Here is a 15,861-nt window from a genome sequence, read left to right as displayed (position 1 = left end):
AGCTTGCAATGGCTCTTTTGCAGACCTCTTTGATCTTGAAAATGTTGAATCACTTCAGTCAGTTTAAACTTGCTTTTTTTAAATCTCTAGAAGAAGGCAGCTTGGCTTTCATTGAGAATTTCTCCAACATAGCTTAGCTTAGAGTATCTGATAAAATCAAGTGATTAACCAGGGCTGTGAGTGAGGTAAATTGGATAGTGTGCTCGGCAATGTTCAAGCTGGAGCCTCAAGTAGAATCGAACGAGCCTTTGTCTGAATCTCATAGTGCCAACATAATAGATAGATCTTGCTAGTCAGCCAACTAATTAGTGTTCAAATATGTGGTAAACAGGTGCTCCTAAGCTGGTGTGGTCTCTGTATAATCCCCTGTTTAAGTGATGCCACTCTCTGTGCTTCACCCTCAAGAAAATGCTGCCTCTTATCAGTAACTGTTCCTGGTGCTCTGTACTCACTTAAGAATATCATATGCATCCGAGTCATCGTAAAAATTCTACCAAATTGCTTTGTTAGTTGTGTTCCTTATTGGGTATAATTTAGTTAAGACTGATATACTCATCCCTGAAGGTCTGTTTCCTGCTACTGACGGCGAAAAAAATCTCCCACAGCCAGCAACATAATGTCCGTGATGGTAGAAGTCTAGGTAGTGGTGGCGTTCATGATTGATCAAATTTGGTTCAGTTTTGTCCACTCCTGAGGGCCAAAATATCATTTCCTAGCAGCTCAGGTAAGTAAGGTCCGTGATGGTCGAAGTCTAGGTAGTGGTGCCGTGGTGGCAATCCCCCGAAGATTCATCCGCTACTAGAGTTCCCGAGCAACATAGAGACGGTCCATAATGGTGTATTGATATAGCATTAGGGTCATTGTGGCGATTCCCGAAGATTCATCCGCTACTACTGAAGAGTGTTCTAATTAAGACAGAACAGAAGTGAAACAACAATTACAATGTACACAAATCATAGAGAGCGTTTTTATTACTGATCATACATACCATCATATGATATAGAATATCACAAGAAATTACATAAAATTTAGTTAGTACCAAGAAAGGAGCAGCCAAAAACTATGGGTTATAAATCTGATGATAGACTATAAATGGTAGTAATTATTTTTATGTTAGCAAAAAAGGGTTATAGAACAAAAGACTTAAAACTAGAGTTACATTAGGTCATTAATATTGTACTATGATTATACATGAGAAAGTTGAGGAAGGAAAGTTCAAATCTTTCTTTAAGAAGCAGCAGCTAAAGGTGGTGGTAGAGGAGGAACTCCTTGGAAATGCGTCAATGGTATCGATGTGCTCGATTCGTTTGATTCCTCCTCGTCTTCCTCTTCCTCCGCATCCCAAAGGAAGTGCGCATACGATGCAAGAACATAACTGCAAGACGAAACAAATTCAATGACATAATATTAGGTTCAAATAAACAAATAATAGTCACGTTGATAGTGTAATTTAAACGCGCAAAGGATTACTCACCAGTCATCAGGGGCTGCTTTGACAGCTTGATCAAAGTAACTCTCGGCCCTTGAAGAGTCTTTGTGAGTTTGCCAAATTAAATCAGCATAAAGTGATAGAACACTCCCATCGCTTGGATTTGCTAGTATTGCTCTTCCACAATATTCTTCTGCTTTTGCATAATCACCTTTTACCTGTTTCCAATCACAATTTCACAAATTAGCAAACACCACCACTAACAAACTTATCACTTTTAACTTTAAAGGTTGATTTCGGGTTTTGTTACATTACTAAGTCGATAAAAATCTTGTATGACACGATCTCACAATAACATAACGACTCTCACACTAGATCTACATACTAGTAATACCATTTTTCATTTTTACTTAAGACAACACTTAATAAGCCGATTTAGATATATGAGACGGTTTTATAATAATTTATCGACTCTAAAACTAGATCTCTTTTAACAATATAAAAATAAATTACCTCTTTTAGAAATCTAGCATAATTTCCCAAAATTAGTGAGTTTCCAGGATTAGCCTGAATCATAGTCTGATAATACAAATCAGTATTCTCTCCACTACCATGATTCGAATCCCAATTTCCAAACCCGAACCCGAACCCGAACCCAAACCCATTTCCACGGTCGGATCCTCCACCATTTCCCAACCCACTTCCATCACAATCTCTCTCCTCCACGTCATCATCTTCTTCTTCTTCAACCACTCTCTCTCTTAAACCCAACCCACTATTCATCAACAACCTCGAACCAGAACCCGGACCAGACTCCGACCCAATACCCGACCCAAACGGGTTAGGCTTGGGTGAAACGGCAGTGAGATGACGTAGATCGGACTCGGAAGAAGCTCGGATCATTCTAGAAGAACAAGACGACGTCGTAACGGAGAGGCAAGATTTGGGTTCGGGTGAAGAAGAAGTGGATGACCCGGATGAAGTATGGGTCGGGCCCCATGAATTTAGAAGTGGTGTTGATGAACTTCGTAGTAGCATTTTTATTTTATTTTTTTGGAGAGAAAAATGGAAAGTTGATTTTATTTTTGGAAGTGTGAATTTTTTTTTTAGTTTGGCAATGATAATAAGAAGAGAGAGAAGGAATGATTAAATAGGGAAAACAGGGAAAATCGTGTGCGTTGATTTTATAGGAACGCGGTAGGAAATAATGGACGGAATGAACGGTGGTGAGAGTGATGAGTTCTGACTCGTATTCCTTCCGTCTCAATTTACTTGTCCATTCGCTTTAGAAAAAATTAATGTTATGAAACACCTCTTTAATTTTCATGTGGTGAATTTTTCTCTTCTTTCTTTCTATTTAAAGTAAGGTAAATCTTACGGATAGGGGAGTAATGGAGTATGTAGTAATTTATAATGGATGAAGAAGTTTTTTTAGTTCCGCTTTTTAATCTTTAATTTTCTCATTCCTTATAAATCTCTTACCAAGTGGGAGGAATACTTATTAAGTAACGATGTACGAAGTTTTTATTTTATAGGTATATTTGAGGTCTAAAGATAAATGATTTTATGATTAACGAGTTCTTGTTTTCAATACTTACCAATGTTTTTATATCTGGTAATTCTTTAAATTAAGCATAGATAAAATATCTACAATTTGTGTATTTATATATTTCTTGAGACATTGGACTTGGTAACAAATTAACAAAAAGTCAAACATATTAATTAATTATAAATAAATGGAGTAACATTAAGATTTAAGAAGCCTTTCTCACAAGGAGAATACCTAATGTAAATGTTTTCGTGTGGGGTTTAAACCCTAAAAAAACTCGGTATATTGGAATCCCTATAGGTCGTACAGTAAAAGCACGTGTGTGGTATGGAATGAAGTAAGAAGGTAGATCACCATTTTTGCCTTTTTCTTAGGTAGGGTTGTCTCTATTTGTTGATGAATTAGAATGAAGTATGGCCTAGTATAACAATCCATATTCATAATTCAGTGTAGTACAGCAATTTGTTATTGTTATGTTATGACTAGAAGACCAACACCGCAGAAATTATACACGGCCATAGTTGACGCATTACAACTTTACAAGTGACGTCATTATTCTTTCATTTTGCTATTTTCTCATTTTTATCTTTTTCTCCATATTTTAATTGTACAATTGATTCCTTTTTTTTTTTTTCTTTTTTTTTTGGGGTCTTAGACTCTTAGATGGTCAAAGACCTTATGGCCTCGTAGAGGTAGGGGTAGGGCCACTAACACAAATACACAATACAACAAAGACGTAATTTTAGCTGTCAAATTTACTACTAGTCGTAATTTACGCTCTTAAATTCTTAATTAAAATTTGTACAAATGAAAGTTTTGAGGTTATCAAATCAGTTAGGGGCTATATGGTTGAACTTAATTCATAGTTTTTTTGTTTGGTTAGGCTATTTAAATATGAAATCTCATATTTGGAGGATTCCAGCTCCACCTATTTTCTTCAAATCTCATACTCACCCCCTAAGAATTCATAATCTATTCCATACCTCCTAAGTATGAGAATCCATATTGATCCATTCCAGCTTAGTGAACCAAACAACCCTTAAAATTATGTTGTCGATTTTCTACATCCCAATTATGAAATAAAGCTATTCAATATCAAATAAGTTTAGTTGAGACTTGAGAGGATGTTAGATGTCAATCATATCATTGATAATGTTCCTTTTACCGTTTTGTCCTTAAAATCATTTTTTTTTTCGCGATCCTATAAAACAATTTTTTTAATACTCCAATTACTCTACTTATCTTTTATTTTATTTAAGTCAATTAAATTGTCTAAAAATATGTGACGGTCAAAGTGTTAACACTTGATAAAACACGAAAGGAATAATTATCAATATACCTATACTAAAGGCGAAACCAGAAATGACACTTGTCATAACCTGGTTAAAAAGTTTCCCTCCAAAAGGGTTTTTTTTTTTTTTTTTTTTTTTTTTTTTTGTCAAAGCTTCTTAGAGAAGTATTTAATTTAATACTTACTTTACAATAATATTTCTTTTCTATTTGGCAAGTATATTCATTTTTACACATTCAACAAAGATTTATATATTTATTTATTTTATGACGGGAACAAATTCATGGAATACAATAATCAATAATGTAATATTATTTATAACTTTGTAATGTAATCCATAGTTATTTTTATTAGTCGTGCATGCATTTCTTCCTCTGTTTTCTTTAAAGATTCAAAAAAAATTGTAATTACAAAACTTTCATCCTATTTTGCAATTTAATATTATTTTTTACAGTAAAATAATTGTATTAAACTAATGATAAATATTAAAATTACCGTGCATGGCATGGGATCTAACCTAGTATATTATATTAGTAAAAAATACAGAGTATAAAATTGATATTTTGATATATACGTTCATTTATAGAAATACTTTCCTTCGCCTTTCTAAGTGAATCACTTTGACCAACACATATGTTAATGCACAACTATTTTATGAGCCATTAGTAAAAAGAATACTATGAAAATATGTATTGTGAGTTTGTGACTAAGGCTCCGTTCTCTTCACCTTATTTTTGCTGAACCGAAATTATCAGTACTGAAACAAATTTATATTTGTTGAACTTAAATTTTTTTTACTGAACTTAAATTAATTTTACTGAACTGAAATTAATTTTGCTAAACTGATTTTTTTTTTATTACTGATTTTCTATCATAATTCTTATTTAAGAAAACTTAATTTTTACTGAACTGAAATTATTTTTACTCAATATATTTTTTTAAGGTGAAGTGAACATTGTCTAATTCAAAAATATTTTATATAATAAAAAAAAACATTTATATATTATTAATAACACTTTATCAAAATTAGTACAAATATATAAAAAGTGTAAAAGTCAAAATAATTCTCGAGCAGTATCTATTTTTCTATTCTCCCCGATCCTCAATTAGATTCCTACTTCTCTCTGTTATGCGGGGAGTACTAACTAAAAAAAAATCACCCAATAGTGTAGTCCATATCAAATTCCTTACAATTATTGGCACATTTAAGTGTTGCAAGTGTCAAAGATAAAATGCCAAAAGTTATGGAATGGTCTATATTTTCTAGGTCATGGCCCCTCCATTATTTATGAACTTTTTTTTTCACGTGAATTGAAAATCTTGACCGTACGATAAGCTTTATTGTTGCTCTTTAACGTGCAAGATTTTAGCATGCTAAGTGAAAAAATCCTATCAAACGGCCCATATCTAATTATATCATGTCATTTGTATCTTTCCCAATTTAAATTCACCAAACTAAAAATAAATTATGAAAGCTGCTTTCAATCTTCCTTCATAACTTCATAGCAACTTCTCTAATTGGCTTTGGTCCCTCACCAACTATCCTTTCTCATGATTCCCCATACCCATTTTTCTTACAAGTATATATATATTTTTAAACATATTTTTTATTTTACATTTATCAATTCATAATTTCAACGATTTATACATTTAATTATTAATAGTTATAAACAAGTAAAATTAAATTCTTTTTTGAAGCTGAATCTAATAAAATTTCACGTGATTATACTTTATACTAATAATTATAAATCACAAAAAATTAATCATAATGGAGTTTATCATTTGTGCTATCTAAACTCTAGAGTTGCAATGGAAACTTCACAACTTTAAATGGATGAAATTCTATAAGATATGTACGTTTAGAATTTTTGATGAAATGTTGCTTGACCTAGTTTAATACGGAGTACATAGAACTCATCACAATTACTACTTTAAATCGAGGTATTGCTGAATTATTTTAAACGACTATGTTCACTCTATATTACTCTTCATGAAAATAATTTTGGTAAACCTACAAATTGAGATTTTTATTCCATAACATTCAATTTTTGTCGTTATATATCTCAATAAATTATGCACACTCCCGATTAAATATTTAAACTCAATTGACTTTCAAAACAAAAACGAAGGGAGTATAACAACATTTCTCTACCGTAAATAGATGGGAAAATTAATATTTGACATTTAGTAAGATTTTAATTGACGGTTGAATATTGATTATCATGATTATAAAAAGACAAATCAATTCATCAATCACTTTCACTTTACATAAACATTGCTGGCGACTTGTATTTAGGTGCGAGAAAAAGATGGGCGATTTTCTCAAAATGTCAAAGTACTAAAATACCCTTAAAATTTATCATAAATTACGAATCTTACCAATGATTCTATTTCAGTGGCTCTCTGTAACCGTTGATTTTTCAGTAAAGATTTTTTAATTTAATGAAAAATTTTAGTTTGTGGGCCCACATAGCATATAGTACAGCTGGAAATCACATTATGGGGGCCCACAGTGATATCAGTTGCACGGTGATCATCAGCCCAAAATCAAATGATTGGCTTCTATTTAATATAATATTCAGTTTTATTCAGTCCGTATTATACGAAATAACAAAAGTACTGTATTAATGTGTATTCATCACTTTTGTACGGACAATATACGCAGAATTTTTTATAGTAGAAGTATAATTTAATTACTTCGTATTAGTAAACCATACTATATTTGGATGCTTGTGACTTTGTAAGTCTTCTGAGTTCTGACCATGTCTGTAATGTACTACAGTGAGCTGTAACGATATTATTTTAGATTTTCCACCATTTTTTTTTGTCTCAAATCTAGAGAAGTTTTACAAAGTGGTTCGTCTAGGGGTTTGTTTTCTTCGGCTTAATTTCAGTTCAACTCCAATCACTTCGCTTCAGTTTCTAATTTCCTTCTCTCGTAAACAATTCAACAATGCGGGTTCATCCTCTTATAATGATGGATAAACAATACACATGGATTTAAAGTCTATTATATTCATCTTATTTTCACTTATACTATCAGGTTTGATAAGTTCTGTTCAAGAATTTAATAACTTCTAACAAGGGTTGCTCAAAACTTAATTACAACTAATAAAATAAGTTTTAATTAAGTTTAGAAAAGTTCAGTTCAATTCAGATAAATAAAAATTAGGTAAATAGAACAATCGCTAATTAGTTAAGCAATGAAAATGTAACAAGTTTTGTGATAAGTTATAGCTTGTGACCTTTACTTACATAGCAAATATGTAGATCATATAGCATAAACGTACTTGTATTGATTCATTATTATAGATGATGTGATGAGAAAAATTATCTTCAAAGACTCCAAATTTTTTTTCTTTTTTTGAGTAGTATTTGTATTATAATTACTTGCTTCTTTTAAGTCTTGAAACTCTTCAAAAATTCTGTATTAATATCCATTAACATCAAAATACAATAAACTTTTTAGTATACAAAGATTACGTACATTTAAGATCATAGTTTAGTCAAATAAGACAATCAAATCATATAAGATAAGCTTAGATTAAATAAGAGCAGATCAGATAATAAAAAATTGAGGTGAAATAACAAGCCCTAAGTAGCAATCGATGATCGTAGCACACTTGTCAGTTGTCACCCACTCAAAATTGCCAAGTGTATTTTCCCATAGTAAGTATAGTACTCGGAGTATACTTCAATGCAGCTATGCAAGTGTTGCAATGCAATATATCAATTCGGTAAATCAAATCATCACGTGATTGACGTCGTAGTCACATGCTTTGCATTCAACAGTGACAATACCAAAAATGGAATATTATAACAATTTAAATAACTAATTATTCATTTGGCCCTTAAAACTTGAAAGTGTATGGACCGTATGCCACTAACCATAAGGAGCCAAGGCTTAATGACCAGATTTTAGAATTGATTCCTTCAAATTTAAAAGAAAAAAAAGGATGTAATGATTTTTTTTTTGTGTCGAATTTGAAGGGGAAAAATATGGTTACTAATAAGTGATTACAGAGTATTTTAAATGAAACTTAAGAAATTATAATGAAACTTAAGAAATTATAAGTACTTCATTATAATTCAATTTATATTTTACTCTTAATTTTCTCTTCCTTTTTGATGATGTGTCAAATTTCTAATGGTGTTGTATGTAGGGAAAACATACAATGGTTATATGTGTATCAACTCTCTTATTATTCACTCTATAACTATGTTCTCAATTGCGGGAAAAATTGTTCAACAATTTTGTTTTATTTTTTTTTATTATTATATTTTTTTTATCGTTCTTTTAATTTGTTTCTACTTCTAACATATAATGAATGTCTCATGAACTTGTAGTTTGGACTAGGGGTGTTCATAAATCGGTCCGGACCGAAAATGGACCGGACCACCCCAGACCGAACCGGACCGAATTAATCGGTCCGGTCTTCGGGTCTTGAAATTCATTTTTCCGGTCTTTGGTCCGCTCCATTCCAAAACCCTATAAAAACCGGTTTTGGACCGGATCGATTTTTTTTATTAAAAATATGTGTGAAACCTTAAATAATGATTAAAATTATCCTTAATAAGCTTAGTAAACTTTAACTTTATAAGCTTTTTTGCACTAAACATACAAAAAAACAGACGTAAAAATGACGTTACAATATAGTTTTTCCTAGGGCTGAACAAAACTACCCGAAAATCCGAAAACCCGAAAAATCGATCCGTAACCGTTCCGAAAATTACGGTACCCGATCCGATAACCATAACGGTTCGGGTACCCGTTTCGATAATTTGTTATCGGGTATGGTTATGGGTATTATTTTAAAATTAACGGTTCCCCAATCCGATCCGATAAGCATTTTTTTTGCTTTAATTCCCTACTTAAATCTATTAATATAAATCTAAACTTTTACTTTGCATCATAATTACTATATAATATCAATGATTAGTAATATTATTAATAATTTGGTCAAGATCATATGGTATTGTTGTTAATTAGTTGTAAATTATATCATAATAACTACATAATTAAGTTTAATTATCATTATTGGATATCTTATTGGGTACCCGATAACCGACCCGAAAATTCGGGTACCCGAAGTCCGGGTACCCGAACTTATCGGTTCCGGTTATAGGTATCACTTTTAGTGATTTTGGTTATTGGGTACCCATACGGGTACCCGTCCCATGCTCACCCCTAGTTTTTCCAATACTTTTTTTTGTGTTTTTTTTTTAACTTTATTAAAATTTTAGTATTCTTTTTTAAAAAAATCCTTAAATCGGTCCAAAGCGGTCCGGTCCAGGTTTTGGACCGATTCTTTCGGTCCGGTCTGGGTTCGGTCCTAACTTAATCGGCCCGGTTTTCGGTTCTTAAAATTTTAATTTTCGGTCTTCAGTCCAATCTGGGTCGGTCCGGTCTTGGACCGATGAACAGCCCTAGTTTGGACTATATGAATTTAAGTGCTTTAATTCATCAAAACGTGGGGAATATGGTTATGAGATAAATAACAAGGCTTGTGATAAAAATTCTACTTCCCTTTATCGCCTTGTTAATTTATTGGGGATGTGATGCAATTCAAGAGTTTCGTATATTTTCCTTTTAAAAACTTTAAGATGCCTAACAAAAATTTGGAGGGAGAGTTTTGTTTAGCAAACGTCTTCTAAAGTGTTAAATATATACATCGTACTTCTTAAGCATGTACAGAGTAACATATTTTTCTTAAAAAGTTGAACCATTGCATTATATTTACCTAAAGCTATTTGTCACACTGTTCAAGTTTTAATATTATGAATTTATGACTACTTTTTAAAGTCACTAAATAAATTATGAGTATTAGTTTCGTAGAAAATTACTCACATAAAATAATTTTAACATTTAGGGTTGTTCCATTCACAAAAATGTCAAAATGTATATTTTTGGGCCCTGGTGTAACACTAAAGTTTTAAACTGAAGAATATTATTTGCAAAGTAGCCCAAAACAACTTGTATACTGCATCCCCAAATAATATTCCTTGGCAATAATTCATTACATTGGTAAGTCTAAAATTCCAAAATTTTAGGATAATATCCACGCTTTTTGAGAAAATTTTGAGGTTTCGAAACCCGGTGTCGAAAAGCTTTTTTTATTTTAGGGGATACATCTCGGGGTCATATAATACTATTTTAAACCATAAATGATCATTATATGTTGTCATAAATGTTCGTGGGAGGCTTGAGTTAATGAAATCGGTGCAAGTTGTAAACTGGTAAATTCACCATTTAAAGGCAAATTGGATGGTTCCACCTACCAAATTGGACTCCCGGAGGATATTAGGAAGCATGGTAAACATTTCGGCAATTTTTATTTACAGTCGAAAAAAAAGTAAAAAAATTCCAAAATTTAAGGCTAATATCCACGTTTTTTGAGAAATTTTGGAGGTTTCGAGGCCAGTGTCGAAAATCCTTGAGATTTTAGTGGGTACATCTCGGGGTCATATAATGTCGTTTGGAACCATATATGATCATTATATGTTGTCATAAATGTTCGTGGTAGGCTCGAGTTACTGAAATCGATACACGTTGTAAACCGGTAAATTGGCCGTTTAAAGGCAAATTGGATGGTTTCACCCATCCAATTGGACTCTCGTAGGGTGTTAGGAACCATGGTAAACATTTCGGCAATTTTTAATTAAGGGCGAAAAAAAGTCAAAATTTCCAAAACTGAAGGCTAATATCTATGTTTTTTGAGAAATTTTGGAGGTTTCGGGACCCGGTGTCGAAGAGACTTGAGATTTTAGGGAGGAATGTCGTTAGGAACCATTTATGATCATTATTTCTCGTCATAAATGTTCGTGGTATGCTTGAGTTAATGAAATCAGTGCAAGTTGTAAATCGGTAAATTGGTCGTTTAAAAGCAAATTGGATGGTTCCACCTACCCAATTGGACTCCAGGAGGGTAATATGAACCATGGTAAACATTTCGCCAATTATTATTTCCGGGCGAAAAAAGTCAAAAAATTCAAAAATTGAAGGCGAATATCCACGCTTTTGGAGAAATTTGCAGTATTCGGGGCCCGGTGTTGAAAAGTCTTGAAATTCTATGGAATACATCTCGGGGTCATATAATGTCGTTTGGAACCATATATAATCATTATTTGTTGTCAAGTAATACCTTCTGGGCGTCCAATTGGGTGGGTGGAACTATCCAATTTGCCTTTAAACGGGCAATTTACCGGTTTACAAATCGCACTGTTTTCATTAACTCAAGCCTACCACGAACATTTATGGCAACATATAATGATCATATATGGTTCCAAACGGCACTATATGACCCCGAGATGTATTACCTAAAATTTCAATACCTTTTGACACCAGGCCTCGAAACCTCCAAAATTTCGCAAAATGCGTAGATATTAGATTTCAATTTTGGACTTTTTTGACTTTTATTCGTCCGGAAATAAAAATTTCCGTAATATTTACAATGGTCCCTAATACTCTTCAGGAGTACACCTGGCTGGATGGAACCATCTAATTTGCCTTTAAACAACCGATTTACCAGTTTACAACTTGCACTGATTTCATTAACTCAAGCCTACCACGTACATTTATGACAACAAATAGTGATCATATATGGTTCCAAACGACATTATATGACCCCCAAAATGTATTCTTAAGACTTTTCGACATCGGACACCGAAATCTCCAAAATTTCTCAAAAAACGTGGATATTAGACTTCAATTTTGGAAAATTTTAAATTATTTTGCACGGAAATAAAAATTGCTGAAATGTTTACCATGGTCACTAATACGCTCCGAGAGTCCAATTGGATGGGTGAAACCATCCAATTTACCTTTAAACGACCAATTTACCGGTTTACAACTTGCACTAATTTCATTAATTCAAGCCTACCACAAACATTTATGACAACATATAATGATCATATATGGTAGCAAATGGCATTATATCACCTCGAGATGCATTCCCTAGAATTTCAATACTTTTCGACACCGGGACCCGAAACCTCCAAAATTTCGCGAAATGCGTAGATATTATACTACAATTTTGGAATTTTTTGACTTTTATTCACCCGGAAAAAAAAATTTCCGTAATGTTTACAATGGTCCCTAATACCTTCCAGGAGTACACCTGGCTGGGTGGAACCATCCAATTTGCCTTTAAACAGCCGATTTACCGGTTTACTACTTGCACCGATTTCATTAACTCAAGCCTACCACGTACATTTTTGACAACAAACAATGATCATGTATGGTTCCAAACGACATTATATGACCCTGAAATGTATTCCCTAAAATTTCAAGACTTTTCGACACCGGACACCGAAACCACGAATATTTCTCAAAAAGCGTGGATATTGGAATTCAATTTTGGATTTTTTTAACTTTTTTTTTGCCCGGAAATAAAAATTACTGAAATGTTTACCAAGGTCACTAATACGCTTTGGGAGTCCAATTGGATGGGTGGAACCATTCAATTTGCCTTTAAACGGCCAATTTACCGATTCACAACTTGCACCGATTTCATTGACTCAAGCCTACCACGAACATTTATGACAACATCTAATGATCATATATGGTTCCAATCGGCATTATATGACCCCGAGATGTATTCCTTAAAATCTCAAGGTTTTTCGACACCTTACCCAACCTCAAAAAATTCTCAAAATGCGTGGATATAAGCCTTTAATTTTGGAATTTTTTGACTTTTTTTCGCTCGGAAATAAAAATTGCCGACATTTTTACCATGGTCCCTAATACCCTTCGGGAGTCCAATTGGGTGGGTGTATCCATCCAATTTGCCTTTAAGTGGCCAATTTACCGGTTTACAACTTACACCGATTTCATTAAATCAAGCGTACCACGAACATTTATGACAACACATAATGATCATTAATGGTTCCAAACGGCATTATATGACCCCAAGATGTATCCCCTAATTTTTAGGCTTTTCGACACCGGGCCTCGAAACCTCCAAAATTGCTCAAAAAGTGTGGATATTAGCCTTCAATTTTGGAATTTTTTAACTTTTTTTCGCTCGAAAATAAAAATTGCAGAAATGTTTACCATGGTCTCTAATACCCTCCGGGAGTCCAATTGGGTGGGTGGAACCATCCAATTTGCCTTTAAACGGCCAATTCACCGGTTTACAACTTGCACTGATTTCATTAAATCAAACCTACCACTAACATCTATGACATCATGTTATGATCATATATGGTTCCAAACGGCATTATATGAACCCCAGATGTATTACCTAAATTCTCAAGTCTTTGCAACATCGGGACTCGAAACCTCTAAAATTTCTCAAAAAGCATGGACATTAGCCCTCAACCACTAGTAGAATAAAGCAATTGGCCACCGGTTCAAAACCCCCCTATGCCACCGGTTTTGAACCGGTGGGCATTTGGGGGGTGGCAATAGTCTAATGCAAAGCCACCGGTTCAAAACCGGTGGCAAAAACAAGTATTGCCACCGGTTAACCGGTGGCAATTATGCTTCCCGCTTTTTTTTTTATTATTATGATATTAGTATATTACATATAAATGCCACCGGTTAACCGGTGGCAATAACATACTTTTTTTTTTTTTTTCGGCTATTTGCTACAATAATAATAATAATTAAAAAAAAACACTCGGTAAAATATAAGGCAAATAACATCACAATCAATATAAGAGCGCAATGAAATATACTCACATTTATATTCAAATAATAGATTGTTATTGTACAATAAAAAAAAAAAATTACAATGAAGTATTAAGTACAAAAAAAAAATTACAATGAATTATACAGTACAAAAAAAAAAATTACAACATTAAAAAATAACAATATTCCAAAATGAAAGTCTTGAATCCAGCATCAATTAACACCTGCATCAATTAAAACCCAGAAATTAATAAAACTCAAAAAAAAAAAAAAATGTGAAAAAAACCCAAAAACTCATGCATGTATACGGTCACCCGTAAAGGATGAAACAGAAAGAGAAAAGGCTTCAAAAAAAAAAAAAAACAGAAAGAGAAAAGGATGAAAACCCAAAATTTTCGCTCAGTGAAACCCAGTAAATTCGAAAATCAAATAACCCAAAAATTTCGAAAATTAAATAAACCCAATAATTTCGATTATCAATTAAAAACAGAAAATTTTCGAAATAAAAAACCCAAAATTAAAACAGAAAAATTTTGAAATCAAAAACCCAAAACCCAAAAAACAAAAAAATCAATTTCGAATTCCACCAAAAATAACAAAAACCCACCCACCATAACCACAACCACCACCAAACACCACAACCCATGAACTCCACCAAAAATAACAAAAAACAAAATAAAAGTAAGAAAAAAGAGAAATTACCTCGAATTTCAGCAAAAACCCCCGAAATTATCTTGAATTTGTGTTATAAAGGTCTAATTCGACCATGAAAACTCTAGATCTAGAGTTTTCATGGTCGAATTAGACCAGAAAACCCATATTTTCATCACGAGGAGAGAGTAAGTGCGACAATAAGCTTGATGGTTAATGGCGGTGGTTGTTGATGCGGCGGTGGTTGTTGTTGCGGCGGTGGACGAGCCGGACGAAGGAGAGAGGAAGATACCGCGAGAGAGGGAGAAGATTAGGGTTAAGGAGAGAGAAAGAGAAGAGAGATCAGGAGAGAGGAGGAGGTCGACGAGAGAGATTCAGGGTAGAGAGAGAGAGAACATAGAGGGGGAGTAAGAACGAAGGAGATAGAGAGAAGGAGGAGAGCAGGAGGAGAGGTGATAGAGGAGAGAGAAGATTAGGGTTAGGTATATAAAGGAAGGGGAAAAAGAATGGTGGTTTTTTTTATTTTTATTATTTGATTATTGCCACCGGTTCAAAACCGGTGGCCTTTATCATTTATGCCACCGGTTTGGTTTGAACCGGTGGCAATGTACATATGCCTAATCCCGCCCATTTTTTAAGCCACCGGTTTTCAAAAACCGGTGGCCATTGAGCGGTGCCTTTTTCAATTTTTCTACTAGTGAACTTTGGAAATTTTTGACTTTTTTTCGCCAGAAAATAAAAATTGCCGAAATGTTTTCCATGATCCCTAATAACCTCCGGTAGTCCAATTGGGTTGGTGGAACCATCCAATTCGCCTTTAAACGACCAATTTACCAATTTACAACTTGCACCGATTTCATTAACTCAAGCCTACCACAAACATTTATGACAACAAATAGTGATCATATATGGCTCCAAACGATATTATATGACCCCGAGATGTATTCCTTAGAATCTCAAAGCTTTTCGATACCGGGCCCTAAAACCTCCAAAATTTCTCAAAAAGCGTGGATATTAGCCTTTAATTTTGGAATTTTAAGAATTTTTTTCGTCTGGAAATAATAATTGCCGAAATGTATACCATGGTCCCTAATACCCTTCGGAAATCCAATTGGGTGGGTGGAACCATCCAATTTGCCTTTAAACAGCCTATTTATCGGTTTATAACTTGCACCTATTTCATTGACTCAAGCTTACCACGAACATTTATGACAACAAATAATGATAATATATGGTACCAAACGGCATTAAATGACCCCGAGATGTATCCCCGAGAATTTCAAGACTTTTCGACACCGGGCCATAAATCC

At 33.5% G+C, this 15,861-nt stretch overlaps 1 protein-coding gene and 1 long non-coding RNA gene across 2 annotated transcripts; both read right to left on the bottom strand.

The window, feature by feature from the left end:
• Window positions 1-945: 945 nt before the first annotated feature.
• Window positions 946-2,555, bottom strand: LOC145635660 (uncharacterized). The gene is made up of 3 exons (XM_081686981.1): window positions 1,943-2,555; window positions 1,475-1,647; window positions 946-1,375 (listed from the first exon to the last, which is right to left on the bottom strand). The coding sequence occupies exons 1-3, from the start codon at window positions 2,465-2,467 to the stop codon at window positions 1,228-1,230; spliced, it is 846 nt and encodes a 281-aa protein (XP_081543107.1). The 5' UTR covers window positions 2,468-2,555; the 3' UTR covers window positions 946-1,227.
• An 11,371-nt stretch (window positions 2,556-13,926) lies between these two features.
• LOC145634371 (uncharacterized) lies at window positions 13,927-14,957 on the bottom strand. The gene is made up of 2 exons (XR_014113407.1): window positions 14,603-14,957; window positions 13,927-14,124 (listed from the first exon to the last, which is right to left on the bottom strand). It is a non-coding gene; the product is annotated as an uncharacterized LOC145634371 (long non-coding RNA).
• Between the last annotated feature and the right edge of the window lie 904 nt (window positions 14,958-15,861).

Source organism: Chenopodium album, chromosome 6 (genome assembly GCF_948465745.1).
Source record: "Chenopodium album chromosome 6, dcCheAlbu1.1, whole genome shotgun sequence".
Taxonomy (NCBI): Eukaryota; Viridiplantae; Streptophyta; class Magnoliopsida; order Caryophyllales; family Amaranthaceae; genus Chenopodium; species Chenopodium album.
The sequence above is the reverse complement of the archived record's forward strand: the minus strand, read 5'-3'. Positions and strand labels throughout refer to the sequence as shown.

What these genes read in the sequence shown, in the direction of transcription:
- LOC145635660 (XM_081686981.1), bottom strand. Translation starts at nt 2,467, where the DNA reads ATGCTACTACGAAGTTCATCAACACCACTTCTAAATTCATGGGGCCCG. An exon ending in ATGCTAGATTTCTAAAAGAG is followed by an intron (nt 1,648 to 1,942) that starts GTAATTTATTTT and finishes GATTGGAAACAG; the next exon opens with GTAAAAGGTGATTATGCAAA. An exon ending in AAAGCAGCCCCTGATGACTG is followed by an intron (nt 1,376 to 1,474) that starts GTGAGTAATCCT and finishes TTCGTCTTGCAG; the next exon opens with TTATGTTCTTGCATCGTATG.